We start from the raw sequence: 27,691 nt of genomic DNA on the forward strand, positions 1-27,691 counted from the left end.
GAAGAAGGTGCTGAAATGAGAGGCTTTTGTCTTGGGTTTGAAAAAGAAATAAAAATCAGGCAGCATACAAGTAATACACATGACCATAAACAGAAGTGAAGTTCATTTTGAGCCTGAACTTTGCATTCCTTCACATCAAATCGGGCAGGCAGTATTGCTATACTTATTCTGTGTTAAAAACAGAAGCAAAAGCAAAGCAATGCAAAGAGAATCAGACCTCAAGGAGTCTCTTTGGCAGTATTTCAGTCCTCAGAGATAGTTTTTGCCGGTGAAGTGCATTTCACAACCTCTGTGCAGGCCAGGTGGTATAAGGGACACGAGTTCTTATGGTGATCCTTTGCAATGACCTCCTAGCCAAATGCTCAAGTGCCAAGGAGCATCCCAGGTTTTGTTTCTATCCCAGATCCTGGATATTTCACTGAATACATTTCGACCCCTTGTCATCACAACATTATCACTGCAGAATGACAGCAGGCTAAGCCAGTAAGTTAACCTGGATCTTGCTGTATGAGACATTACAACAGAGGCGAGAGTAGTGGCTACCAATTGGGGGACCACTAATCTAATAATTATCAGGTAATTACACAGCCACAGTGAGCCAGGTGTGGCTGCTTTTAGAAATGTGGAAAGGTCATGGAATGAGTACAAAAGTACATGCAACAATCTAAGTGCAGCCTCAGGGAAGGCACATTCAAGCAAGCTACTGAGAGCCTGAAGAAAACCAAGTTTTCTGAAAGCAGAAGTCAGACGAGAGAAAGAACGTGCTCTGACCTCATCAGAGAATTTTTAGAATAAAATGTCTGGCTCACTGAGAGGATGACTCTTATCTTAGCACATATTTATATGAAGAAATAGAGAAATAGAACTTTGCTTTAGTATGTGCTGCCAACATCGCAGGAATGGTGGTAGTATCGTGGCCCATTCACAACACAAGAAAACAAGAATATGTACTGGTCTTGAGGGTGGTGGTGTTCCCAAAACAGGTGTCCCTTTGCCCATTTCATACTCAAAAAGGAGCAAGTAATCTTTTTCCTCTTGAATTTGAATAATCCTCTACCATTATCAGCTGCAAGGGAGAATGGGCTTGCTTATTTCCAAAAGTGTTTCAGAAGATGATCTCAGGTGATGGACAGGAATTAATTGCCTAACATTGAATTAGATGCTCCCAAGTCCTCTGAAGTTCCATTGACACCAGGTGTTTCCAGCCCCAGCTTTCTAAAGAAACTGGTATCTGCATAACTGTTTAACAAGGCATACGTACAAAGGGTGGCCTAGGAAAGTTCAACAATCTTGCAAAAAACTGTTACAACATTGCTTGCATCAGTTTCCACTATAATTAACAGATAAATATAGTTGGAACATTCTGTTGCCTTCTGAATCTTGAGAACAGAAGGTGTCAGCAGTAGCAAAAAGGTCTCCACCTAAATGAAGGTGAGGGCACTGCCAGTAACATTTACCTGTACGCTGAAACAGAGATGCATCTGTTTGCCTGCACTACACTTGAAAAGTTCATTTCCTTGAAAGGGTAAGTGCTCTATAGAAACACTTGCATGCCTTATGAAATCTGCAGAATATGTCAGGACTAAATAACATGTCACTAACAGTGCCACAGCCACATCTACAAAGTCTAAGTTACTCAACTCTGACTGAACTAAAAGACTACTAAAGTATGCCACGAGTATTTGTTGATCTGAAGTCACTTAGGCACTTACTCACATGGAATGTCTGTCCAACAACAGAAAAATTACACATCGCAGGAAGTGCAAGATAGTGAACATCAAGATTCACTGATAATTTTCCATTCAGAAGAGCCAATTTTTCTTCGGCTACCTCTCAAAAAGGTTCTGGCTTGTTGCTGTAAAACCTGTCCAGTTCCATCTATGTTGTTACTGGTAAGATAAGAAACAGCTGTTTGCTTACTTACTATCTCAGCAACCTATCCCCTAAAGAAATCTTGCTTAGAACTGTAGAACCAAGATGGTCTAATACAAGCCCCTTAATATTGCATAGTGCTGAAGAACCTCATTTCAGCACAAGGTTATCTACCACACATGCATAATAGGCTGTCTACTTGACTAGATGCAAAGGCAGCGTGTCAAATTACTGTTACATGACCACCAGTACCAATTTAATTTTGGTTCTTTGAGGCTGGCAGGAAAAAAAGGTCTGCAAGTTATTTGTAGAATTTTTCTCCCCATTATCCAAGGAAAAAGACAAAGCTACAGAGCAGACAGAGTTCTGAGTATCCCTTTGGCTTGCAGGTTTTGAATGACCACAGCTCAATTAACATTGACATTCGAGGTAGGCATTCAGTTCCTTGCAAATGTCACACATCTCCCATGTGGTTTCAGCCTGTCTATTGAAATTCATTCTGCAAGGCGCTTCGGCAAACTTACAACACACATCACCGTCTCTCTCACCAGCATTAAGGCGGATGCTTTTCAGGATCACCACTGTATTATTTCACTCTTGAAAACTGCTTTCACTTTGTACCTATGAACAGAGGGTCTGACACTGCATGACAGACCAGATTCAAGAAAACCTGTTGATGCTGACTCATTTAATACATTTTTAGGCACTTAGTAGTTTAAATCCATTGTCTAACAAGCAGCTCATTTCTTAAGAGATATGGCCAGCATGCACGTTCACATGGCAGCCACAGATACTAAGAACGAACTGAAAGACAGCTGAGTCTGCCCTATGTTTCACCCTCGGTAAAGTCAGTAACTTTCTTGATACAAGGCCCAACTTCAACAGGCATTCTAACTACAAAACACCAGTCCTGATTCAAGTCATCCGCAGAATTTGTGTGGACAACTAAAAAAATCTGTCATGTATGGCATTGCTTAATATCACATAAATCTGAGACTTCACTCTTATTCAGGAGTTTTTCAGTCTCTGTAACTAGATTTATTTATAACCCTGCAGTACCAGTGCTCTAAAAGCCTATGGTCTAGTAGTTTGGTGCTGAGGCCGTCTGAGAACACCGTAAGACTCAGACATTTAACTAGTCACTTAAACAGCCGTAACTACAAGGTAAACTGATGCACTTCGAATTCAAGGCTACCAAACCTAATCAGTATATTTATGAGGAAACAGGGAGAACATCCGAGTTAAGTTTAACTCTAAGACCACTGCCTCAGTTTTAATACATCACTAAAAACCCACCTGGAGACCGATACCCGCTCTAAGAGGGTATATTACTTGCTTTCACTGCACTACACTGACATGTTTTGTTCAAAGAGTGTCTTGTTCAAAGGGTGCAGCTGTTCATGAATATCAGGAGTGATAATAGCTTTGGATCTTCTGCCAAAGTTTTAGATTTGCTCTGTATGATCCTACAATGTATTTAAACTATTACTTAAGATAAAGAAAAATCCTCACAGTCCCACTATTTTATATTCTATCCTAAGTTTAAAACATCATTTTTTAAACCAACTACATTCTTCTAAAACAGTAAGCGCACAGTGACAGGCATTTTAAACAAGTGCTTCTTATTTATTCACAATTTAGATAAAGTTTAAGGAAAGACAAAAGAAATACAATGGACAACATCAAAATGAAAAGGAATTTTAGTGACCAAAGTGAGTTTCTACAGCCAGTGCTCCCCATACATTTCAAAATGTTATCCAGACACTGCAGATGCAGATTTCAAATAAATCCCATAACAAACCGCTATGACTATTCCCTTTGAAATTAAACTGGGAATGGAAGTTAGCCACCTTTTATCTATGAGTACACAAACCACCAAATTCTTTCAGTTTCTGCTTAAAGCCACATTTATCTTTTACAAGATGGATTCTGCAATACATTTTCAAGTAGCATTTTTCATTTTGTCTGAGCTCTGCTATAAAAAAAGTCAGTGTCAACCTTCTGTATAACAAAACAGCTTTTGATCTTGCTTGTGGAATATACGCAATTCAGAGCAGTGTCACACTTGCAGCTTGGAGGTATCCTTGGAGATACTGCAACGCTTCTGCATTCAGACTAGTACTCAGCATTGAAGGAACCTTAAAACATACGATAGAGCAGAAGTGTCAATGTGTGCATACATTAAACTGCTGCTATATCCTGTTAATCACTGTGTCAACACATGGTACAGAGTCAAGCGACATCCTGAGAGCAGCAGTTTTTCAGTGTGAAAGCAGTTGCTGAAATTACAATTCCTGATGCTGACAGTTTTACGTACTACTTATCTGAATCAAACATGAAAGAAGGGTAGAGAAAAACTTCAGTTATTAAAGCAGATATATGGATGCAGGAAACATCAGATCTCTCAGGCAATCTTTACTTACCAAAATCTTGAACAAAATAAAGACATTATGGGTTAAAACAGTTAACTGTAAACTTGTTTAAATCCAACATGAGTTGCTTGAAATTTCCTGAGTACATACAATTGAACTGTATACAAGTATTAGTTATATACCTACAAATAGATAAATTTTAATTTAAGAAATGGCATATTTAAGCTTATTGCTAAATTAAGTAATGTGAAAATACAGCCTTTCTAAGGTTATTAGGGATAAAGCCTTACAAAAGCTATATTCCACTAAAGAATAAAAGAGAACAACACCTTGCATTCTGGTTATGACATCCTTCATTTTGCTGATTATCAAACATTAGCAAAAGAGACCCATTACGAAAAAAAAATTTCTTCTCTGTAGAATTTAGCATTAGCATGCCACGTATGAAAGTCACCTACCCTGCCTGGGCATGCTGTAGACAGTTTGTGGAGAGACTGTGCCAGATGGATTCTAGGATTGTTCACCATTTGACCTACAGGATCATGTTCTTTTTTCCCAGCAAAGGCTAGCTGAGAGAATGCAGTCTGATATCCTGGAGTATCTTCTATGTCAATGAAGTGTTCTTCATCAGGGATAGTGTCATCCTCAGGCAGTTCAAAGAGGCCAATGAGGGCCTGCAGCAAAGGAATCCTATATGTAAAGAGCGGAGGATAAAATTGAAGTGCTTAAAGATACGTTAGGACACGCTGTATTGTACAAGAACGTTCAAATTACTTGGAACCCTTTACAATTTAGCCCTTGCAGGTACTTGCTTAGCTACTGAAATTATAAGTGCCCAATCTAAGCTGGACTTGAAGAATTGTAGATCTGTGTATTTTACAGGCATAATGTAGGTGCTCATATTAAAAGCATAAACAATGTATTTATTTTTTTATCCGGTCAAATTTTCATGAAACATACCTAAGAAAAGCCATTCTTTCCCAGATTACACCTTTTCTCTAAGTACATTAAAAGAAGTTCTAGTTCAGGGATCCAGTTATTATCATTAAATTCAGGCTACCTGACACCTTGACTGCTAGACTGGCTTACAATCTTCCCAGATAGCTTTCCCCAAAATTCCACTGTCAAGCTAAGATCTTACAGTCTCTCTGGCAGGTTATAAGTATGCTCAGATCTCCTGACTAGTAGAACAGTTGTAAGTCAAAACTGGGCCTAGCTTTTCAGAAAGAATACAAGCTAAAAGTAAGTAGTGTATTTTCTTAAATGCAGTCCTAGCTAGCCCAATCAGTGCTATCTCCACCACAAAAATCTCAAACCACTTCTGGCATCTGCTTTGAAAACACAGTTTTATTTGTTGGGAAAAGGAAGTGGTATGAAAAGCCTGAAACTCAGCCTCATAACAATAGCAGGCCTGAAGAAATCACAACGGAGTTTATTTGAAGAATACATTTCGATGATAGCTCACATTTTCAAAAATCAAATAGCCTCACTAACAGAACTTGAAGAAGTGTTCTACATACCACAGCTTGGTGTATTCAGTGTCCATCATAGGAGGACATTCTGTTAATATTTTTGTAATGCCAACAGCACAGATTTTCTTTTCAACTTGTCCAGATACTTTCTGGATTTCAGGAATTATAATTTTCTCCAAAACCATTCCAAACATCCTGTTATGACATTAAAAGAAAAAGTATTAGAAAGCCTTATCAGCCTTACAGTGACAAAAGAAAATCAGAAACAATATGAAGCACTAGGAAAAAGAGAAAAACAGATAATCTGTTAAGATGCTGCCCTGTTGCGGTGGATGCCTGGTAGAAATTTGAGCATACACACTTTTCACAAAGGGAAAAAGAATAAAAACATCACTCTCTTCTTTTTACGACCTGCTTAGGAGATTAATATCTTGAACTATCAATGATGAACTATGGGCAGCAAATCAGAAAAATTGCTAGACAAATAAATCAACCACATTAGAAGAAACACTTGGCTAGTCAGAGTAGAGACAAATGCAGTTTGCAATTTTAGCTGAAGGAGACAACTATTTCCTACTTTAAGAGACAAAAATTACATAGCAGTCTTAAATAATAATAAAAAAATCATACTAACTTTGGCTGTATGCTGTCAAATATTTCCTGCAGCGCTAATGCCCCATATTTTATGCAGTACAAGTTAATGAAGACTAGGAAACCTGTAACAAGAAAAAAGTCAAATTAAAGCTATTATTTTGTTCACGTTGAGTCTTAGAGTCAGCAGCAAAATACATTCTAACAAGTTTTTCAAGGGGATAGAAATGACAATCTTTATAAATGTTCAGTTTTAGTGAAGTACATTAACTTGCTACACCTTGAAGTTTGCCTAAAAACTACTGATCCTTTCGCGTACCACAACACACTAAAACATGGCAGTAAGACAAAGAAGACAAGATTCAGTCCTTTTTCTCCTTACAGCAGTTATGAAGCATTAGACAAGCCATTTGCAAGTTTTTCAGATCAAGGACCAAAAGAACTCTTGAATGCTTTTAGCCGAAAACTTCATGCAATGCAGTTTTTCAGATCACTTGTGAATGCCTTTGCATGACCTTTGTACCAGAGCACAGATGCAATGCATTAAAAGCGACACTTAAATTTTGTTTGTGGAAGACCATTATAAGCAATCCTAGCATTCTTGCTCCTATCAGGTGGCATTAAACAGATTTTATAGGATTAAGTAATAGACATTGCATAATTCACAAATTATGTGATAGTATCATTAAAATAATTTAATCAGTACAACAATAATATTCCTGTTACAACAGGAATAACCAGAATATGTATTTCTATAATTTGTCACAACTTTGCTAGTTTAGCATAAAACCTGACCAATAACGTACGTCATATTAAGGCAGAATGACACAAATGCATAGAGTATTTAACAGCAATAACACACAACTATATGTAACAAAAGGAAGTGCGGTCAGTATTACTGTGTTGTGTGAGAGTGAAAGTTTGCTGGTATTAGTTGAAGATTAAATGGAGACACTTTCAGATAATTAATGATATCACACAGAGTAAGAAAGTAAGAGGAATACACAAGTCTCTTCTCTTATTTTAGTTCCATTCCTTCAGTTTTCATGAAATAAGTGTCACCTGCTGTGGCAAGTGCCCTATATGCCACCCTTGATTACACAAATAATTTGAAGCAAGTCACTGATGTTAAGAGTCACTAGTATTCCTTCATCCACATAATCACAGGACATGATAGGATACTTATTCAGTACAGCTGCATGTTCTAAATTGTTGGCACTACCAGTGCTGAAGCTTTTCATACAGCAAGGAACTTACTTTTAATAAATTTTGTTGTTTTGGAATTTTGAAGTCTTTGGAATAGTAGAATAAAGATCTGTTTCCTGTACTGGTCAACTGACTCACTGGAAATTTAAAAGAATAGATATTCAATTCATACTAGGATTTTACTAATGTCACTTCACAGAAAACATGGATAGAATTGTTCAAATCTACTTTATTGATAAATGTGACAGTTTTCAGTTGTTAAACATTAACTATGAAGTGTACAAACATACCAAATATTAAAGTCTACAGAAATCAGTTTTGAATGTAATTTTAATTCATACTCACGGAGGCATATGCTCTATAATACTGTTTAGAAGATAGAATCCTTGATGGTCATTAGCTTTAGAGGCAATCAACTTCTGGAACACACCTAACAATCCAGGCTGTAAGCAAAGCAAAAATAAAACTCTATACAACAGTTCTTTGTATGTGACCTACCAGAAAGTTGGCTCTTACCATTTAAGACATACACCAAGGCAAAAGCTTTCATAACCTACACCAGGATTCTGTTTCTGCAGTTAAGAACAAGGAAGACAGATTTCTGTTGGGATCAAGTGATGTTCTTTTGAGCATTAAGATTAACCTTGATCAAATGAACACCGAAGCCAGTTTGAACACGCATGTCTGCTTCATCAATGGCATTGTCTAATCAAGTCTGACTATAGCAGATCATGCAACAGAAGTATGCAGAATAAATCTCCCACTGCATTCACTAATCCTCATATATCCCAACATTTTGGCTCCTCCTCAACCACTCTTCTCAAGACTGTTCTGAGAGTTTTCCTGATCCACAGTGTTCAACACAGGGCAAATGAGACAGGAAAATTGCAGAAACTTACCTGCTTGCAAAAAATAAATGCAGGAATTTTACACCTTAATTGACAAAAGCATGACAGTCCATCCACATAGTGGAAAAGCATCCAAAAAGCCTGCATTCATAGAATTTTTTGTCTTTCTACGTAAGCACCATTAATTTAAAGTACAAGCATAAATTCTGCACAGATCCAGCTATTCACTAAAGGAAAAAGTTCCTCATAATTTTTAATCTTAAATCAACATGTCTAGAGACATACACTGTGACTAAATCAATCCAACTTACAATTTTGTCAGCAGCAGCACTTGCTATTGTATTGGCACCCCGCTCTAAATAAGCCTGCAGGAGTCGGACCAAAGGAGGAATGTTTCCTGAACTTTCCCATAATACTGGCTGAAGTAGATGAGGAAACAATGCCATATAGGATGACGGGATTTCATTTTTATGCATTTCTAGAAGTAGGGACATCACTTGAAACACATATGGAATGAACTCTGGAAAAGAAATGATGACATTTACAAATTCAGCAAATATGGCCACTGTCAGTTCCTAGGAACCACATATCTATTGATTGAACCTACAATTCTATGATATTAACACAAAGATTCCAACAAATCAAACCTTGGAGAAATGTACCACTTCCCAAACTTCATTATTCCAAAAATTTGCAAGCATTGTATATATACAATTTTTATTTCCTCTATTTGTTTATGTTTCAGAACATGGAAAACAAGCTACTAGAAACAAGGCAATATAATTAAGAAGAATAATAAGAGGCTTTGGAGTACTGATTGTTAGACATTTTAAAAGTACAGTTTGTTTTAAAAGTAAGTTAATACAGTTGATGTGCCCTAGGGATCAACCCAGACGCTTCCTAGAAGTGTTTATTAGGACTGTGAACATGCTGCGTTCTCACTTGAATTTCCTGTGTTGCAGAAAAACTGCCGTGAGGCAAATCATAGCAACCAATTATAGTAGAGAGAGAGCACAAGCACTTACTGATTTTAATTTACCTTGCACATCATTCTGTAGTATCTCAGTGAACACCATAAACAAAGCCTCTTCAAAGCTTCCAACTGCATCAGGGTTTGCTTTGCATGTTATCCTTATTGACAAGCATATTGATTCAAACATGTAATGGTTAAAGTGAGGTTTGCTTGGATTCTAAAAACAAGTTATAAACAGATAAATCAACCCAAACTTGCAGCCAACTCACTTATTTAGCAAAATATATTTTTTATTTCAGCTGAAGTCTAAAGTAGCAACTGGGAATAAGGATACTTATGACTTACTTATTAATATGCTAATGAAATTAATTCCATAGATAAAAGCAAACATAAAAACCTTTAAAGCATAAAGGAGGGGTGGTTTTATAAATATTTTAAAGACAACAAGTGCTTTTCAGAAGCTCTACATAAACTAGCAAGCAGTTAAAGTATCACAAAACAAAAACTGGAAAAAAAATTTGTTTTCAATCCTGTAAGCATCTAGACAATTCTTTACTGAACACTTCTTATCCTCTGCCGCTAGGTTTAAACTATACATAGTAGGAGCTTTTTGGATAGTTGATGAAGATATTCTAAGGCATTCCCTAATGTCAATGTTCAATAATATTAGCCCATCCTGAACAAAAAACTAAGAGACTTTTACCCACCAAAAGCAGGAGTGCAATTTATTTAATTTAATCCCATATTTCAGTGCCTAAATTTAGTATTAGCCTCAGAAGCTTCATGGACAAAGAATAAAGGAGTTGTGAGAACAGATTACTTTAATGGTGGCCTCTGCACAAGCAAACATTTATACTAGAACAAACTAGTATTACAAAAAGATTTCATATGCTGTTTCCAAATTTCAGATGAGAGCAGGGGAGAATGATTTGAAAGTATGTCCTAAAAGGAAGACAGTACTTCACTGGAAGGCTGTTTTAACTTATTTTGGTCAGAAAATACTGAACAATTTACAGTATTCTAACAGAACACAACAACAAGGTATACATAAAACTTTAGAAAGACAGCTCTAAAAGGTAAAAAGCGAACATTTGCTCAGATAGCCTGTTTCTTTACCTTACTGACAGCCAACAGTTTCTGTGTAAGCTGTGTGGTGACAGAAGGGATGTATGGAATTATGGATTCCTGTAGCAGAGAAAAACTCCTCATGATGGCTGCAAATAAATGGAAAGTATTATCTTCTGGAGACAAACATACACTTCTGTCAACCATCATATGCCTAAATCCTTTACCTTTTACTATTAAATTGGATCCCAAGGAATTATGTACGGTAAGAAAGAGCACCTGCTGCAAGAGCAATCAATCTATAATCATGACAAAGGATAAAGCAAAGCCTCATTATCCCCATTCTATAGACGGAGCACAGAAGATTAAGCAACTTTGCAAAGACCATAATTTGTCTTGGGCAAGTCTCAAACCTTGGCATACTGTTAGCCATAACCCACTCAGATCTCCTACGGACAGTGTTCAGGTAGCTGCCTTGACTACAAAGACTACCATTTGAGAAATAATTTGTCACTACACCATTATGTTTAGTGTTTCTCTTTGGTACCATGAATTTAGTCAAAGATGACTTAATACAGCCTGGTAAATAACTGCAGGCTGTGCATACCTCTTAGCATATTTACATAAAATAGGTTTTTAATATAAAAATTTCAGTAGCCGGTAACTATAAGCCTTTACCCCAAATTAACAAAGTTACTCTTATATTGCAGAACTCATAAAGCATTTACCTTTCATAATGTATTCATTTTCAGATGAGCCAGGAAGCGTCAGTGCTTTAAAAAGGTTTGTTAATAGCACTTCTACAAATGGTGCCATTTCTGCAGCTGTAATGCTGTTAAGTAAAACACAGCTCTTCAATGATGAAGCATATTCACAAACTTCAGCATTTTACAGTATTGTAACACTAAGAAATAAAAGATCCCCTACAGATATTTCTCATCCTTAATGGACAAAACCTATGTAGCAATGAACTTATTTCTGCTTGAAAACTTACAGGGTACTATTATTTGTCCCCCTCATGGTAAACAGTCTTTCAAGAGCATGGGCTGCGTAAGTATGGACCACAATACTTTCTGCTTGAAGATGACTGATTAAGAGAGGAATAGATACCAACAGTTGTTCTTTAGGTACCTACAAAAATATAGCAACAAATGATACATATGTTACATAAAAATACAGATGGTTCAACACTAGAGCATAACCACTCTGAGCTCATCAGCTACAAACTGAAAGCTCATCAGCAACAAACTTGGCAGAGGAAGAAATCTTAGAAGGCTCCTCCAGTCGCTAAATCACACCTTGACAACCAAGAGGTACCTACTTCTGTCATCACCTGTATGCTTCGCCCTAACATCAATGTTACATTTGATTGTCAGTTAGTGCATATATTCCTAATGTATATGTTTTTTTCCATTTTACTTTGTCTTAATGGGCAATTAAAAAAATATCAAGCTTTAAAAAAAAGCCACAGATATTTCCTAAGAGATGAATAAAGGTAATCTAAAGTTTAGAAATACTACTCAATATATTTTCTTACTGCACCTCACAAATCAGAAAAGGTAAAGGACAAAGTTGCTGTACTCTCTTTAACAACTACTGCAATGATACGAGCAATCAAGTATATTTAGACTAACATTCACTTGAAAAAGTCTGAGTGTGTCACAGAACTAAGTGTGCTAAGATGTTCAGTGCTCCCACAGCATATGGATAGCATATAGACTACATGGTAATTGGATATTTATAACAACATCATTTACTTTCAAAACTAAAAATTCAGCATGAAGTGTTATATACGACTATCAAACACCTGTTGAGTTAACATATGGCCAAGTAAGATAAATTAGGCTTGGCAAGTATAAAGTAACAAACTACAGTATGTTTTTACCATAAGAGTAAAAGAAAAACTTACTTGGTTTCTAAAAATCATGATATATTTGATACCATCTGCTTTTAACACAGGGAATTCATTCACTGCAATAGAAAAATATGTGAATTTTGTTGATGCTTTTCATATAAATGTGATTACTGAACATATACTATATATAGAAGTGACATTAAACCATGATTTTTCCCCTCAACAATAATACACACAATGTTTTCTACGTTGCTTAGTTTCTGCATTTCTATATAGGCACTGTCAGACAGAATATCAGTTTTAGGTACAAATCACTCCCCAGTACCACAAAGTGTACAGTCCAACTCTTTCACATGAAATTTCCCCTTCTGGCTCCAATTTTAACAGCCTCCAATTACACATTCTGAGACAACCCACTACGTTCTAAATATCTTAAGATAATTGCTGAAGCATAAAATAAGTTATGTGGCTGAAATCTAGACATCCGTAATCTCATCAATATGGGCTGACACAGGCTACAACCTAGCCTTCAGTATTTTAACTTCTCAGGGATTTGTATAGCATAGAAGTTTGCCATAAGGTCTCAAATACAGAAATCAAATTACTTTGATTCAACAAGTTTAAGCATGTAGCTGATAGCAACCATGTGTGTACATGCTCTGATCTTGCAGATAGAATGTGCTAATCCACCTTTGTTTAAAAGCTCATTCACTGCCAGCCAAACAAATTTTAATTACTTCCCATGTGCCAGGTGTTAACAGTCTTCTATCTCAGAGATTATGCTGATGTATGAGTGCTTGAGCCTTAAGAAACAGTGGTTACTGTCAAGATTGTAAATATATCACAAAAAATGCCATATAAAAATTAACATTAACTTACCACTAGCAGACTTTAAGTCAGGTTGAATGTGATTCACAAAGAATTCTGTCAGATTAACAAGTTCATTGGCTTGTGTTATGCCATGCTAGAAAAACAAAAAACAAACCAACCCTGGTTTTAGATGTTGACATTCAGCTAGTTTTCTTACGCATTTTTTATGTGCTTTTAATGAAAGGAATCTAAAGCATGCATGCACATGATGACATTGTTGAAACTGCATCTTTAGCAGAGAGCCATCCAATTTCTTTTTCTTAATGTTTTTAGTCTCTAGGTTTCAGCTGTAGCACTATCAAGGTTCAAAGTTACCAGCTCTGAGTTTAGGAATAATAGCACGTAACACAGTAATAATCAACAAAAATTTTAGATAGAAAATATCAGCATCTTACTAACTTGATACTTTTTTCTGATAGGCCTCTTAAAAAGGAGAAGTTTAGGACTCAAACTCCAATTCTGAATTAGAACAGCAAAATAATGACTACTTAGTTTTCTCTTATAAAAAATGCAACTAATTTTTAAAACAGGATTTTCAGATGGGTATTTATCAATCAAGTGTTCTAAGGGATGTTATCCCATCTTTGCCACCAAATAGCACAGGAAAAAAAAAGATGTACAACTTAGCAGTTTTCTAATGGCTAGAAAACTCTGGTTCACATTATGCATCACTATTATTAGCAATTGCTGTGCCACAGTATACAACTAGAATTTCAGGAAAAGACTGAGAACCTTCGGCAAAATTGCATAAAGGTGCTGTACAACATGTTTTACTGTGTTTGCCTCAAATCTGTCTTGTAAAGACACTGAGATTTGAACTGTATTAACATTTGAAATATTTATTAGTATATTAAAATCTGTTCTGTAGGACACCCGATACAATGCTACTGTTTCCAAATACAGTTTAGCTCAGGTGTGTCTTTTCAATGTAGCCAGCCTATTAGTTGCTTTCTCCCAAACAAGTAATGAGATCCATGTCCAGCCATCTTTAGCATTCACATGCTATTTCCAAATCATAAACACTCAGGTAACAGGAAACATTGGGAAATACAATGACAAGAACGGTAAGAGTCACTTAGATTCCTTCTAGTCTGCTTAACGCTTCTGATTGTCTTCTGTAAAGCCAAATTTGGCCTTCCATGGCTTACAAACTCTGGCTCAGTACCATTTAAAAGCTCAGAGGTTCTAGACCCACTTTTATTTCTTTGTATGGCTGCTTCACACATGCTACTAAGGCCTGCCAAATGGTCACACGTGGCTGTTGACTTTGCCCAATCTATTTGAAGATCAGATACCACCAAATTACCAACCGTGATAGGGTTATGTAATGGACAACTTTTAACCTCATCAACGCTAAACTACTACAAATACAGTTACTCCCATTCTGAAGCAGCATGAAATGAACTGCATCGATCTTTATATAAACTATAATATTAGAATGCGTATGGATTAAAATGAATAGAATGTAAAAGTACCTTCTGTGTTTGAGCTTTGGATGCCAAAGACGTAACAAGGTAAATAGCTGCATCTTTGTGCTTCCAGTTAACAGATGGATTCTTTGCATATTCTTGCAGCACAGAATTAACATATCCAGAAAAAATCCCTGTCACAGGCCCTTCAAAAAATTTGCACAAGCCTCTGACTAGATCACAAGCTGCTCTGCGCCTGGTGTCAATATCTGCATGAGAACCAAAGATTCTTTGGATATGAGAAAGTATACAGCTTTTCATATTAATAAACATAGTAATAAACGTACTAATGAATACAGCTTCTCAAGTTGCAGCCACACCTTATGTTAATTATTGCAATCCTCCACACCGATGTGCAAGAACACATTTAAGTCTTTTACTTACTCTCATAATATCGACTATTTGTACAACCAAAAGAGGAATAGACACCTAGCAATACTGCATACATACTCACAGATTTTTTTGCCCTCTAAAGAAAGTTTCAGTAAGCATGGAGGGGGAGGCTTTTTACTATGTTGACAATTATGCACCCAAATCTGGCTGGGATGGAGTTAATTTTCTTCATAGCAGCCCATATGGTGCTGTGTTTTGTACTGGCGACTAAAACTGTTGGTAACACCCCAGTGTTTTGGCTGTTGCTGAAGAGTGCTTGCACAGTGTCAAGGCTTTCTCTTTTTTCTTCCCAGCAAGTAGGCTGGGGGTGGGGGAGAAGTTGGGAGGGGACACAACCTGGATAGCTGATCCAAACTGACCAAAGGGATATTCCATGCCATGTAATGTCATGCTTGGCAATAAAAACAGAGGGGAGAGGGTTTTTTGGGAAGGTAGCCATTGCTCAGGGACAGGCTGGGCATCAGTGTACTTGTGGGAGGTGGTGAGTCATTGATGACTTCCCCCTCCCCCCCTTTTTTTTTCCTTCCTCTTTCTTTCACTTAAACTGTCTTTATCCCTATCCATGAGTCTTCTCACTTTTACTCTTCCTCATCCCATTGCAGCAGGGTAGGGAGCAACCAAGCTGCTGTGTGGTGTTTAGCTGCTGGCCCACCACACCGAATCAGTACGAAAAAAAAATTCTGTAAAAATTCCTTGTTACAAGAAAGGGAAAAAAAAAGTCAGCTGGCCTTTAATACAATATACTAACAGAAGTGACAGAAGGAAAATAAAGCAAGTCAATTTAAATGCAATAGAGTACATTTCTAAAGTAATCTCTGAAGAACACAAATACTTCTTGCCTCAATTCTCTTAAAAGAGAAGTAGCTAACAAATAAAAGCTTCACAAATACCTAAAATGCAGCCATGGATAAGAATGATAAAAAGTTTGCTTGAAAAATGTTCAAAAACATTTTCCTCCAATTTTTGTCCTCCACTGCAAGCATACTGTAATTTCTTAAATCTATTATGAAGTGTCATTAATCTGAAAGTGTCAGTCAATAAACTGCTAACAGCACAGAACAGCATATACAGATTTGTCATACAGATCTAGATTTGGTTCATTTGTGCTCTGAGCTGGCTGAAGACCAGACAGCTACAATCAGAAAATCAAGCAGCTCTGTTAGCACAGCACTGTGTTTTCAGGATGGTTACTGTATTGGTTTGAACACAGTGCCAGCATACAAGGGCTGGCTGGTGTCCAGCTGGCTTGATCACAGATTTGTATGCAACGCCGGTCAGAATTTCAGTTTAAACATGATAGACTACTAAATACAGGCACAGTCTCTCCATGTTATTTAAAACTCTACACATAGGAACTAAATACACAAGTGTGGCCACTATTCAGCATTGACTTACAGGCTATATTTGCTGAAATGAGAATGTGTGCAGTGCAGGAGACATACCAATCCAATTAAGGAAAAAACCCTACAAAAACATTGTTCAAAACAAAAAGAGACTGTGATGGGCACATCATGACAGTAAACTTGATCAAAAACCAGATAAAATCTCTTGGGGGAGGAAAAGCCTTCCCAATTTAAAAAATAAGTTATAAAAGCTTCAGTAAATTGCTTCAGCTCTTTAGAGCTATATTTAGAGACCAAGTATTCTTAGCATAAATCTGTGGATTACCAGATCCTTCCAAATCCCTTCTTATATATTCTTCCGAATTATCTTCAAATGCTTCTTCATCAGCCGCTGAAAATATAAAATCCATAGAAGTTTAAATACTGAGGTCTCTGGTTTTTATGGTTAAAAAGTTGTATTATTATCAACTTGCTATTTTTTCCAAGTACTTTTCTATAACATTAATAAAAATTAATCAGAAATATCCAGCCAGACTAGCCTGTTTAGCTTGCTGCTGCCCCACAAATTAGTCTTTCATATTCATGAGCTGATGTATTCCTGATTTTAAAAAAAGAAAGAAAAAAAAGATAGGACATGTTCCACTCTAAGTGTATTTAAAGAGGCTTCCAGAGTCATAGACTTAAGAGAGAGAAGCTTATTATCACTGCAATACATCTTCACTGCATTTTAGATACTAGGATCAATATGAGCCCATGAAAGCTCGGAGAAATAGACATTACAGTTTAGTAGGCCTGATATCCATGCGTATTTAGACTCCTTGAATTATTCCGATATTCACTTTAAGCATGGGAAGTTATTGGTAGCACATGAACTAGACTTCCTATACTTCTCAATTTGAGATCCCAGTAAGACAGAAAAATTATTAGATATATTAATACAATTCTACAAAGCCCACAGGACAGCAATCTCTTCCGGGAACTTGGTTTTGAATCTAGTACTAAAGTACACAAGAGGTAATCCTCAATTCTCAGTCCTGCAAAGCCACATATCATTATAATTACAGTTAGATTTTATTGTGTCTTTGAAAACTTAAGTCTCAAAAAGTTACCTCTAAACTCCATATTGGGAACAATAACCTTTTCACAAATGCTTGTCAATGTATTCTGGTCTTCAAACAGATGCTTGTAATGTGGTCTCTCACAAACTGAGGCCAGAAACTGGACTGCATTACTAACCAGCTAGAACAACATAAACAGAACACATACAGTTTTAGCATGACTGTCCAATTTATAATTCATTATTAAACTTGACAAGATCAGTTTATAACAACTTACCAAGTCATATTTCACTTCCTGGCCTGTTGTGACTAACAGATTCCAGATTGCTGTTACAAAGCGTGGCAGGTAGGGCTGGAATTCTTCATCATATTTTTGAGCATATAAAGCAGCATTATCGCAAATTTGTGATTTCAAGAGCTCCAGTAATCCGGCTTCCTCTTCATCCTCACATAAAACAAAACTAAGAACTTAAACATCCAAACTTCAACACTACTTAAATATTAAAAGTATCAGCATATTTGAAGGAAATAGTTACACTATTAATTTACCATGTTCTAAACAGAAAGAAATCCCTCTCACGTCCCTAGAATTACTGTATTTTGCTGATTTGTACTGGAACTGCACTGCAAGTTATAAATCATACCTACATTTCAAATTAAAGCACCATGCACTTTAAATCATTTCGATCTGACAAAGTTTGACATGAAGTTAATTTACAAATGTCATAGGAAAAAGACAAGACAAGGTGTTGAAAAAAATATGCTTAGAAGACCTCATATCTTGCTACTTTAAATCGGGATAGTTGTAAAAGTAGTTCCCTCCCCTTCCCCATACCAGCACAGATGCTTGGGAAGCCACAAAGCAAAGTGAATTGGGAAATTAAGCTGGAATTAAAAACAAAACAGAAAAACAACAACCAAAAACCACCACCCAGTTCCATCTCCGCCACCCCCCCCCAGTCCCCACCTTTCAGTTTTAACGCATATCACTTCCTGACTCAGTTCAGCACACAGCTGCATGAATGTCTGTGCTGGGCTATGGCCCACAGACACAAGAGAAGAGAAAAGAACAGCAAAGCTTCTTTTAGCAGCAGCGTTAGCCTAAAACAACTGTGAAACTATAGCACAGGATACAGTTCATATGCCTCCCTATGTATTGTAAAGAAATTTATATAGTTGCTTTGGCTCCATCATGCGGCAAACTATTGTACTGTATCCGGAAGACAGCATTTAAAACGCAGAAAGCATGCACAAAATTGATTTGAGCTTTGATGACTTGGTGTTATTTTTCACCTGTGAAACTACGAATTCTTATAATTAGACAAAGACAGCAAATGCTAAACTAAAGCACTTAGGGATGTCATGCCTTCTATGTTCAACTGGTTTAAGTTCTTTAAGATACCCTGTTTTCTAAAACATAGTGCGTGAACTAGCTGAAAGGTATAGAAAACCCGAGCACTGTGATTCTAATGATCGGGTTACTTCAGCAGATGTCCTCGAAAGAATCTACTCATTGGTGATTATCTGTAATTTGTTTTCTGTGCACAGCTGGGTATACCCGTATCTGAGATACAACTTCAAGAACCGGACATCAAATTTCTTAGACCATGGGGCAACTTCTCTTAAACCCCATTTCCTTACAGTCATTCTATTCCTTTGTTTACCCAACAAAGGAAACATTGCATTGTTCAGAGTTAGACCTAAGTTCTCAATCAACTCTCTCCACTACACAGAGGCAAACCAGGAGATTTACACAGTACTCACATCAGTCTGCAAAAGTTTATTATCTAAAGTTAAAAGACTATGAAAATTTGTCATCCACGTTTCCATGTTATCTTCAAAAAACTCGGGAAGATCCTGTGAAGGAAAAGCATAAATCTACATTTTAATTTCTGACTGCACTGTTTAGATAACATACCTACATCGTAAGTAGTATGTATCCACCTTATAATCTACTGAGGGACAACAAAGTATGGAAAACAATCTTCAAAATGAAACACTACCCCCTCTTCCTCCCCAGTGAAAACCCTCCAGACAGAGGCTTTGGAATACACTATTTCCAAATAAACTAGTTACTTACACTCTATACAGCCTACAGTTTTATAAAGAAGGAATCTTATTGCTTCTTACCCTCAGAGCAAGAGAGCACATGCCTCCCTTTTAACTCCAGCTTGCTCTTTTGCCCAATATGGAGTAACAGCCCAAGCAATCAAGGCATGATCATCACACTTCACAGACTTCTGTTCATGTTGAGACACTAAATACATGTCGCCTCAGTATCTTTTTACCATTTTTCATATAGTGCATTAATTTAATCATGTTAGAAATCTAGATCTGATTTCAAAACTAAAAACCCCACACTGCTACCAGAATAACTTGCTACCATAGTGCTATAGAACTACTAGTTTTGACTGACTTTTATCTACATGACTGAGTTAATGTCAGCACAGACATATTTATAAAGGAGCACGGTGAGTACAAACTCAGGCATTTGACTCGTGTCTTTCACAGCTCATACTCAGACAGCTACCCATACAATACCTCCTTGCTATGACAAGAGCTTAGACTCCCTTGAACTGTTGCTTAGATAGGGCCAAGCTAACATGTTAATTAACCCCATCCTTACTGTGCCTTTACTCCAGCATTGATGCAGACTGTCAACTTTTATTTTTGCAATAAAGCATGGCCTTAAAGGCTGCCTCAAATGAATCCTATAAATAAAAGCATAATAGCTTTGTGAGATCAAAGTGAAACTATTAGAAGAACAAGGAGATTCACCTGAAAATTTAAACTGTAGAACAGCTTCGCAATTAGAATGAGAGAAGAAAAGAGAACCTTCAAAGCACTAGCATCATTTGCATGTGTGCTGCAAAGTTCAATAGTTGCCTAGAAAAAGACAGAAGATTCAGTCAAGTAACACACACACAAACCGCATTAACAAGAGGTATTGAAAAGTGTCATGTAACTTTTTTTTAAACCAGAAAATACAGTTCCTTTTCCTCCCCTTATCGATCCTGTCAGGTCTCACTTCATTACTTTAGTTTGAATCTCATTAACAGTTTCAAAGCAACTATTCTTAAGTTTTTGTTTTGCAGGCATTCACAACAAGCAATTCAGAATGCTAAGCTTGTTTTCGAAATGATTAGAAAAGAAATACCTTAAAGAGATTGGTCAAGGGCAAAGCAAAGGCATCAAGGACAAGTTTGATCTCTGTCCATAATTCATTTGACTTAAATTCATGGCGGTACCTGCCAAGTGAAAGAGAAATACATGAAAAATAGAATACAGTCTTCACATTTATTACCAAATTAACTTGCATACAATTATTTTTTGTGCTGAACCTTGAAACAAATACTGTCAAGTAAACAAGAACTAAACGACCTGGTTCAATACCATGCAAGGTGTACAATTTGACAACCACTTAAATTCTTATTAAAAAGTCAGTAAGCATAAGTAGGAACCACAACTGCAGACTTTGTAAATCTAAAAAATTAAGTCTAACAGTAAAAATTTCGAGTTGAACAGAAATTTACAATCCATATACTAAGTCCCTTATTTCCAATACCTTTTAAATAAAGAGTGAGCAGTGCGAAGGACGCCATTAATGACATGAAAATCTCCACTTTGAAAGCGATTCACCATTTCTGTCAGTAAGTCTGGCCATTTCTGAGGAAAGTCTTCCCGACCAATAATACTAATAGCATCACTTAACTGGAAAGGAAACATAACCATTACATGATATAATAGCAGGCTCCTCATTACAAAAACCACAGTAGTCATGACAGATATTGCAAATATTTAAAGAAAAATGCTTATTATTCTTGTCAGATTAAAAAAAATCCTTGGGTTAAATATCTACTAGTTTTCACCACAAATAAATGAATCTCACTTTAAATCCAACGTATAAATAAGTCTCACTTTCTGGAAGTACTATATTTAACTGCCTAATGCTAGAACTTAGCTATAACATTATACAGTAATTGCCTTTTAAAAAATAGAAATTAAAATTAAAGTAGGCAAAAGTAGCTGTGACAATATATTCCAAGCTACTTGGATTGGGATGGCCTCCTTGGTAAAGAAACTGACTCTGCCAATAACCAGAGCCTCTAGACACACTTAAGATACTCCAGAAATCTCATGGACATAACCAGGAATTGACATATTACCTGCTTTTGAATTTGTTCTGGGCTGCTAAGCATCAAGGGCACTATGTTGGCTTTAATGGCTATCCTGTCTGATTCACATATTTTGTTCGGTTCATCCTCAACCTAAGATTAAAACAATAGTTAAGTCATGGGCATATCAGTATACTCTAGGCAACAAGTGAATATCAGCATTTCAGAAACCAATCGCTTATGCTGGTTTACAGTTAAAGAAACTAAGAAGATCCGTTAAAGATATTGCCTACAATGAATCTGTAACAGTAGTACCTGAAAAAAGCTGAAAGAAATTACATCTTTCTGTAAAACCTTGAACTAGTTTTCTCCTTCTCGAATGGTGAATTTTCAAACCAGCAATTCAGCCATAATAAGGGTGGATGCATATGCCAATAACATATCTAAGTTTAATCAATAGTCTCCTCTTCCACCACACCAAACCACATCTCTGCCCTCACTTCCGCCAACCTCAAAGGTTTACTTTGTGCAAGCTGCCTCAAGCCATACTTTCTAGAAACTACATGAAAATGGGTGCAGGTTACACCAGCAAAACCATAAGACTGAATTTAAGAGTTATCTAATCAGTTCAAAGTATCAATCAGTTCAAGGTCCAGTCAGTCAATAGTGCCAAGTGGTAGTAAATTACAAAATTTCTACTAAACAAATAAAATAATAAAGAGGCTTGTCACCAACCAGTGACAGCAGTGATAGTCACACTATCTGTGATGACAGCACCGAAGTCAGAAACCTAGAAATTATCCAGCAATTAAAAGAGGTAGCCACCTCCAGAGATTCATTCAATGATCTTAAGATGCTTAAACCAGGTGGCACTACCACCCTCCTCTTTACGTCCCTTTCACCATCCTCCCATAAACGTAAAAGAAAGTTTAGTAATTTCAAAATTTCAAGAGTTATGTTTAGCTATGAACAAGCAGTTACAAAAATAAGCACAAAGAACTTGCTTTTCCACTTCTATCACATTGCACTGAATCAGAAGAATGTACAGAATCACTATATATACACATGAAAAACCACAAAAAGGTGGTGACCTTTAAAACCTGAGCTTTATAAGTTTATATGATGTGAAAGGCAGCAATAACTGTACTAGGCAAGCTCCAAGTAGGGAGGCAGGGCTCACTGCTATGCATTTAGATAGATGAGGACAAAGATGGTGGAGAGATCAGCAACAACAAATCCTTCTATGGAGTTATTTTTGAGATTTTTTCAAAGAAACGAGACCTTTTTACAAGATGTGAGAGGCAGCACATAGGTTAGTATTCTGTAGATACTTCAAAAATTAATTAAAAAAAAGCAAACCCTTCCGTCTCTCCAGAAGGGCCCTGTATATCTAGCTCTCCAGGCTCTACCAAATCGAAGTCCTTGAGTAGGCAAAACCCTCTTACTTCCACTGAGCTTTGTATCAGTCAAGTCCAAGGCTGGTAAATTAAACCATGTGATCTAGGTAAGCTAGCCTTAGGGCTGTATTTTCTGTTGATACAGCTGCTCTTGAAATGAAAGCTCCAATTTTGGGCAAAACAATGTGCTTGAAGCCACACAGCAATCGTAACAGTCCTCTGGATGCACTTACTGCATAGCATCTCCACCTACTCCAAAACAAAATCTCATGCTGAATTACCTCCACAATCCATAAAAAGGAAGACACTTACAAATTTTTCCATAACAGAACATTATTTCTACTTACAATATACTATAGATAAAGATGCAATTTGCGAGAAATGACAGAGAATACAATATTACAGAAACAAAGTTCTAGAAATTTCATGCCAGACTGAATGCACTGATCTTACCAAACATAACAGATCTAGAACTGCTATAGCTTCTTAATATTAGTATGGGGGGGAGGGGAGAAATAAAATGCAAATTTGTAAATAGGTACCAGCTAAGATGCAATGATGAAATACTTACCAGTTTCCCTGTAGTAAAGCAACATCATACATTTGATATTTTTCAGATACAAACAGTGCTTTCAGCGAGACAAAAGTGTAAACAGTATCAATTAAAACCTCTCATTGGTGAAGGAGTTGAGCTCTCAAATGTAATACTTTCTACCATAAATTAAAATTTATGAATGCTGAAAGCCCTGAATCAAAAATGTTTCTGACCTCTTCAAAACAAAGGATAAAACACAATTAAACAAGAATATTTCTATCTGATGTCTGCAAATACTTCCAAGTGTTAAACTGGTAAGGCCACTAAAATAAACTGTCCCACACTGTTCTATGCCCCAGAAGCATTTACATGAAAGAGAAGCTAGTATCATCACTTTCAGCTGCAGTGCTGGCTTGAAATGTTTCTAACATGATGACAATAGATGCAGGCCAAATTGGCCAGCTCGTGTGTATAGACACTTCACCATCATTTCAGTTTAAGTAATATTACTGTCAGTTAAATGAGCTTTATATATTTCGCTTCTGCAAAATGTGCATATAATATTAGAGAAAACTATTTGTTCATCATTTTATCACCCAGCTCTAGTGCTTTTTAAGGAAATGGACTCCAATGGTCCAGGTTTTAGTCCCTCACCAGTAAATTATGCCTTGTGTTTGTTCTCCGAATGATCTACTTTCTTTCACAGAGTACAGACATACACACATTCTCCAATATTACTGTAGAATATCTTATTGTACCTTAAAAGGATCATTAACTCTTAGCACAACTACGCACTAGGATACCTACAATTCTCCAGTTCCTTTTAATATAATTCTTGAACGTTACAGATGCACAAACTTTGATGACATTTTCCTGTGATTTCTCCAGCAGTGTTAAGAGTAACAACGGATAATTCTGGCTTCCTTCAACTGACTCAAGAAACTTTTCCGCTGTAAGAGAATATACTAAGGTTAGCAAAAGCTGAACTGATTTTTCTAATGGGAGTCTTATGATTCCTCAAGTATCTATTTTATTGTGAACGGCAGCACTGTTTTAAATAACAACAATTAAAAAAAAATCAGGAATACAGGAAAATAACATTACAAAAAGCAAACAAAATAAATTGATATTTATATCCATCCTTCATTAGGTTTTTGTTTTAAAAGGTCACTGAGAACTTCTGCAAAGAGGTTATTGCATAAACATCCACTGAAGTTTGCTATACACAGACAGAAGAGCCAAAAAGAAACTAAGCTTTTTTGGTCACTCATGAGAATCACTTACCAGGACGCCTTATGGCAGGATCTGGATCTAGTGTTTTCTTTAGATACTCAGTTAAAGTCTGTAAATTGGCATCACTCAGCTCCATTTTGGCAGAACCTAAAACCCACAAGTAGTTTTGTTATAAATACAGATCAGAAAATCTATCCTATAAGCTACACATATATAAAAAGAGATTCCACAGAAGACACACAGCTCTTTTTGACTATACCTCATAAAGCATGGTCCTATCTTATATGTCTCACACAATAAAACAACAGCTAGTGTGCACCAAGCACAAAACAGAAAACATTCCATTTCTTCAACTACGTGCAACTGTTACTGTCTAGTTTATTGAAACTAAACGCCTAAAACCGGATCACTCATCCAGCAAACCATGAACTAGGTACAGCCAAAAGATGATCTCTTGCCCTTTCAGGACAACAGGAGTTTGTTTTTGCTTTTGAGAACATCTGTCAGCCCCAGAAACATTTTCCTAATTGAAAAAGCTGAATACTCTTGTCCTACATAATTGTAAATAGAACAATTCAAAGTGTATTGGAGAGTCAAGGCTCGTTTAAAAATAAATACTCATTATCAAAGAAAACTCTCAACAGAAAATTAGTTTTTCATAAAGAGACAAAAGACTGTGCAAAGCCAGAGGGTTCGTCCACCCTGTAAAATTAACTTAGATTAGGGTGGGAGTTAATTTAAACTGCAATACTTATTACAGAATAACTCTGTGCAATAAGTCTAAATCACTCCTCTCTAGTAATCCTCCCACATGCATTCTCATGTTTACCACAGTGCTATATTAACTTCATAGCTTTGATTGGAATAATTAAAATTACAGTAACACTAAAACAGCAACAAGACATGCTTTAGTGGACATGTTGTTGCTCAGGGTATCATCATCAATTCTGCCCATCTTTCTTACTACAGAAGTAATGAGGAAGCAAAGACTTCCATTTTTTCTCTGGAGTTTCTAATTAGTAATACATACTGAAATTACTCTGTCCCACTTTGGATTTGTTTTATGTTGAGTATCAGTGCAATATAGTTTCTGTTTAAGCACGCTTGCAAAGGCAGTGAGTTTTAATGTAAGTAAAAAGTAAAATTTTTACTTTAACTATGGCATCTATATCATTAAAAGATTAATTGAGATACCAACATATTTTGCAAGAAATAAAAATCCACTTAAAGAGTCCTGCCTCCCATGTTTCACCCCCCTTCCCTTTTGGGGGTTTACTTGTCTCTAGTCTTGTTCACCAATTCACATCAACCAAGAAAATCCCAATAAAGTGCAGCATAAACAAACAGCACAACTAATAGCTGGCTCATCTGTTCTACAAAATGGCCTCACACATCATTACTATGATGTTGCAACCGATATTTAAATTCTTCATAATTAAAAAAATGTAAGTTATCTGCTCCAGGGAAGTTTGTAAGGCTGAGGTGCAAACCCATGCAGAAATCATTTATGAAGGCTAAACTTGACTCAAGCGGGAAACCAAACTGAAAGAGGAGATTGACAATCCTGAATGGCCTTTTACAAATACCTCACATACGTATGTAATGTAGGGGCCCATAGAGAAAATATATACCTCAAGCTGACTGTGAGTTTACTTCGAAGGCCAAACGTGAAGATTTGAATCCATTACTCAATCCCTTACACAAAAGGATAAATATTTTCACCTGCTCACTCTTTACTCTTATTTCCTTCCCTTCCTCCAGCTGTTTTTTTGTTGTTTTCCACTATAAAAAAAATAGTGGTACTTGCTAGAGTGATATGATGCTTTTTGCTATGTTGCGACATATGCCTCCTGAAAATTAGAATATTTTCAGACCACCTCTCCAGAAGAAAGCCCGTAAAATGTGCTTAACTCATTAACTACTTTAGTTAAATTAATGACAGACCACTTATGGAAAAAAAAAAAATCCCAAAGCATCTGTCCTCCGAGTCTTACACCATGAAGAACTTCAGAGAACTCTGTTCCTGCGTTCACTCACCACAGCACTTACAAACACCATCTACGCGCCTAAGGATGTTTATGGTCTGGACTTTATGGGAAAGATTATCTTCACACCAAACTGCTGCGGAGGATCTTTACACTCACTTTCCACTTCACCAAACCGCGGGGGTCGGGAGACAAGCACCCACCGGCCACGGGAGCAGGAGCGAGGACCCACCACGCCCCCCGACAGCCCACTCACGCCGTTTCCCTGCGGACCAAAAGGCGAGGCCACCCGTGACGCGGGGCGGCCGCCCGGGAGCCCTTCAGCAGGGACGGGGAGAGGAGCCCTCCAGGCCCGGCCACGGCCCGGCCACCAGCGGGGCTGTCTCTGCTCTTGCTACCGCGGCGGTGGCCCAGCCCCCTCCCACCGCCTCGACCCAGCACAGGCCGGCGCTTCCCCGGTCCCATCCCCGCCGCGTGCCCGGCCTGGAGCCGCCGGGCGGTTTATCCGAGGGACGGGGACGCTCCGTCCCGCCCGCCGCCGCCAGACTGCCCTCCCCCGCAGCGGCGCTCTCGCTGCCTCATGCGGCGGCGGCCCGGCTCGGCCGCGGCCCCCGCAAGGCGGGCCCAGCGGCAGGCCTGCTTGCCCGCCCCCGCCGGGCCGGGCCAGGGGCAGCGCGGGCTGGCGGCCGCGGCGGGGGAGCCCCGAACAGCACCGACCGCCCTCAGACTAACTTGCTCCCCTCCCCCTCCCCCTCCCCCTCCCCGCCACCTCCAGACTGGCAGCAGCGGAAGCCAACGAGGGGAGCACACTGCTCAGCCCCAGAGGCCGCGGGCCAATCGCGAGCTACGAGAGGCGGGCCGAAGCACCCCAGCAGGGCGATCTGCGCCTCTCGCTGCGCCGCGGGCCCAGCGCTCGGGCCCAGCGCTCGAGCCCAGCGCGGAGCGCAGCGGCAGCCGGCTACGGGCCATGCGGGCCGCCGGGCTGTGGGGCCGCCCCATCGCCAGCATCGCCGCCCGGCGCGGCCCAGCCTCACCTGGC

At 37.9% G+C, this 27,691-nt stretch overlaps 1 protein-coding gene across 1 annotated transcript; it reads right to left on the reverse strand.

The window, feature by feature from the left end:
• Positions 1–3,620: 3,620 nt before the first annotated feature.
• Positions 3,621–27,691, reverse strand: LOC132321598 (exportin-2-like). The gene is made up of 25 exons (XM_059835076.1): positions 27,687–27,691; positions 24,719–24,814; positions 24,242–24,384; positions 21,554–21,655; positions 20,953–21,098; positions 20,545–20,635; positions 20,166–20,273; positions 19,152–19,244; positions 17,665–17,832; positions 17,439–17,568; positions 16,655–16,720; positions 14,600–14,802; positions 13,134–13,218; positions 12,309–12,370; positions 11,394–11,530; positions 11,128–11,231; positions 10,451–10,548; positions 9,401–9,551; positions 8,673–8,881; positions 7,859–7,956; positions 7,565–7,650; positions 6,351–6,432; positions 5,765–5,911; positions 4,703–4,934; positions 3,621–4,010 (listed from the first exon to the last, which is right to left on the reverse strand). Exons 2-25 carry the CDS (start codon positions 24,801–24,803, stop codon positions 3,921–3,923), a joined length of 2,916 nt encoding a protein of 971 aa, XP_059691059.1. The 5' UTR covers positions 24,804–24,814; positions 27,687–27,691; the 3' UTR covers positions 3,621–3,920.

The sequence above is a fragment of the Gavia stellata genome, unplaced genomic scaffold, assembly GCF_030936135.1.
Source record: "Gavia stellata isolate bGavSte3 unplaced genomic scaffold, bGavSte3.hap2 HAP2_SCAFFOLD_52, whole genome shotgun sequence".
Taxonomy (NCBI): Eukaryota; Metazoa; Chordata; class Aves; order Gaviiformes; family Gaviidae; genus Gavia; species Gavia stellata.